This window comes from Cebus imitator, unplaced genomic scaffold (assembly GCF_001604975.1).
Source record: "Cebus imitator isolate Cc_AM_T3 unplaced genomic scaffold, Cebus_imitator-1.0 Scaffold69, whole genome shotgun sequence".
NCBI classification, from domain to species: Eukaryota; Metazoa; Chordata; class Mammalia; order Primates; family Cebidae; genus Cebus; species Cebus imitator.
In genome coordinates, this window is record NW_016107384.1 from 2,082,525 (window position 1) to 2,084,424 (window position 1,900).

General features: G+C 41.0%; 1 protein-coding gene across 1 annotated transcript in view; it reads left to right on the forward strand.

Moving 5' to 3' along the window:
- The first annotated feature begins 606 nt into the window (after nucleotides 1-606).
- Nucleotides 607-1,900, forward strand: part of PSMA6 (proteasome 20S subunit alpha 6) — an 8,610-nt gene continuing 7,316 nt past the window's right edge. Inside the window, exon 1 of the mRNA XM_017530822.2 lies at nucleotides 607-710. Within this exon, the coding sequence (XP_017386311.1) occupies nucleotides 695-710 (16 nt within the window). The 5' untranslated portion in view covers nucleotides 607-694. The remainder of the gene's footprint in view (nucleotides 711-1,900) is intronic.

The window sequence follows — 1,900 nt, forward strand, 5'->3', positions numbered from 1 at the left end:
GGTCTCAGCTCACCGAAGCCTCTACCTCCCGGCTTCCAATGATTCTCCTGCCTCAGCCTTCTGAGTAGCTGGAATTACAGGCATGCGTCATGCATCACCACACCCAGCTAATTCGAAACCCTTTTTAAAAAATTGATTTTAACTATAAAATGATCAGAAGACATTTATTATATAGTTTATTTTTATGGTTCCATAGTATTATTTTCTCCAAGAAGCAGGGCAAATTAAAAATAAAAACATGGGCCAGGCACGGTGGCTTACTCCTGTAATCCCAGCACTTTGGGAGGCCAAGGTGGGCGGATCACGAGATAAAGAGATCGAGACAATCATGAGCAACTTGGTAAAACCCCATCTCTACTAAAAATACAAAAATTAGCTGGATGTGGTGGCACACGCCTGTAATCCCAGCTACTTTGGAGGCTGAGGCAGGAGAATCGATTGGATCTAGGAGGCAGAGGTTGCAGCGAGTTGAGGTTGCAGGGAGCTGAGATTGTGCCACTGCACTCCATCCTGGTTACAGAGCAAGACTCCGTCTCAAAATAAATAAATTAAAATGTAATTTTATTTTATAACTATACAGAAACCTGTAAGTTTAAAAATATATATCTTCATTTATTTTGTTCATTAGGACAAATTATTGGATTCCAGCACAGTGACTCACTTATTCAAGATAACTGAAAACATTGGTTGTGTGATGACCGGAATGACAGGTAATTAGCTAGGTATCTACATAGATATACAAGCCTTTTGTTATTTTCTTCAAATTATTTTGAGTTGTGTATTAATTTTAAACTTCTCTTATTGCCTGATTTTCAGGTGCCATGAGTGATTTGCAGTATTCTAAGACTATTATCAATATTTTAAGAGTATTGTGAGCTTTTTTGAAATTATACATATAATTTTACATATAATTTATATATAATTACATGTATATATAACATAATTATTAAACATAATTATATGTGTGTGTATATATATATATAAAAAACATAATTTTTAAATTTGTTATAATACATATAACAATTTTAAAAATTAGCTGGGGACTGGGCACGGTGGCTCACACCTTTAATCCCAGCACTTTGGGAGGCTGAGACAGACAGATCACTTGAGTTTAGGAATTCGAGACCAGCCTGGCCAACATGGTGAAACTCTGTCTCTACCAAAAATACAGAAAAAGCCAGGCACAGTGGCCCACACCTGTAATCCCAGCACTTTGGATGGCCGAGGTGGTAGAATCATTTGAGGTCAGAAGTTCAAGACCAGCGTGGCCAATGTGGTGAAACCCCCGTCTCTACTAAAAATACAAAAATTAGTTGGGCATGGTGGCGCACACCTGTAATCCCAGCTACTCAGGAGGCTGAGGCAGGAAATGCTTGAACCCAATAGGTGGAGGTTGCAGAGAGCCAAGATTGCACCACTGCACTCTAGCCTGGGCAACAGAGTGAGACTCTGTCTCAAAAAATAAAAATACAAAAAAAATTAGCTGGCTGTGGTGGTGGCTGCCTGTAATCCCAGCTACTTGATAGGCTGAGGTAGGAGAATTGCTTGAACCCAGGAGGCAGAGGTTGCAGTGAGCCAAGATCATGCCACTGTACTGCAGCCTGGGCAACAATAAGATGTGATCTGGAAAAACAAAAAATTAACTGATATGGTAGTACATGCATAACGTTCTGCCTACTCAAGAGGCTAAAGTCGGAGGATCACTTGAGCCAAGGAATTCAAGGCTGCAGTGAGCTATGATGGTTCACTGCAAGACCCCATCTCTAAAAAATAAATGAGGCCGGGCGCAGTGGCTCATGCCGTTAATCCCAGCACTTTGGGAGGCCGAGGCGGGTGGATCACGAGGTCAAGAGATCAAGACCACCCTGGTCAACATGGTGAAACCTCGTCTCTGCTAAAA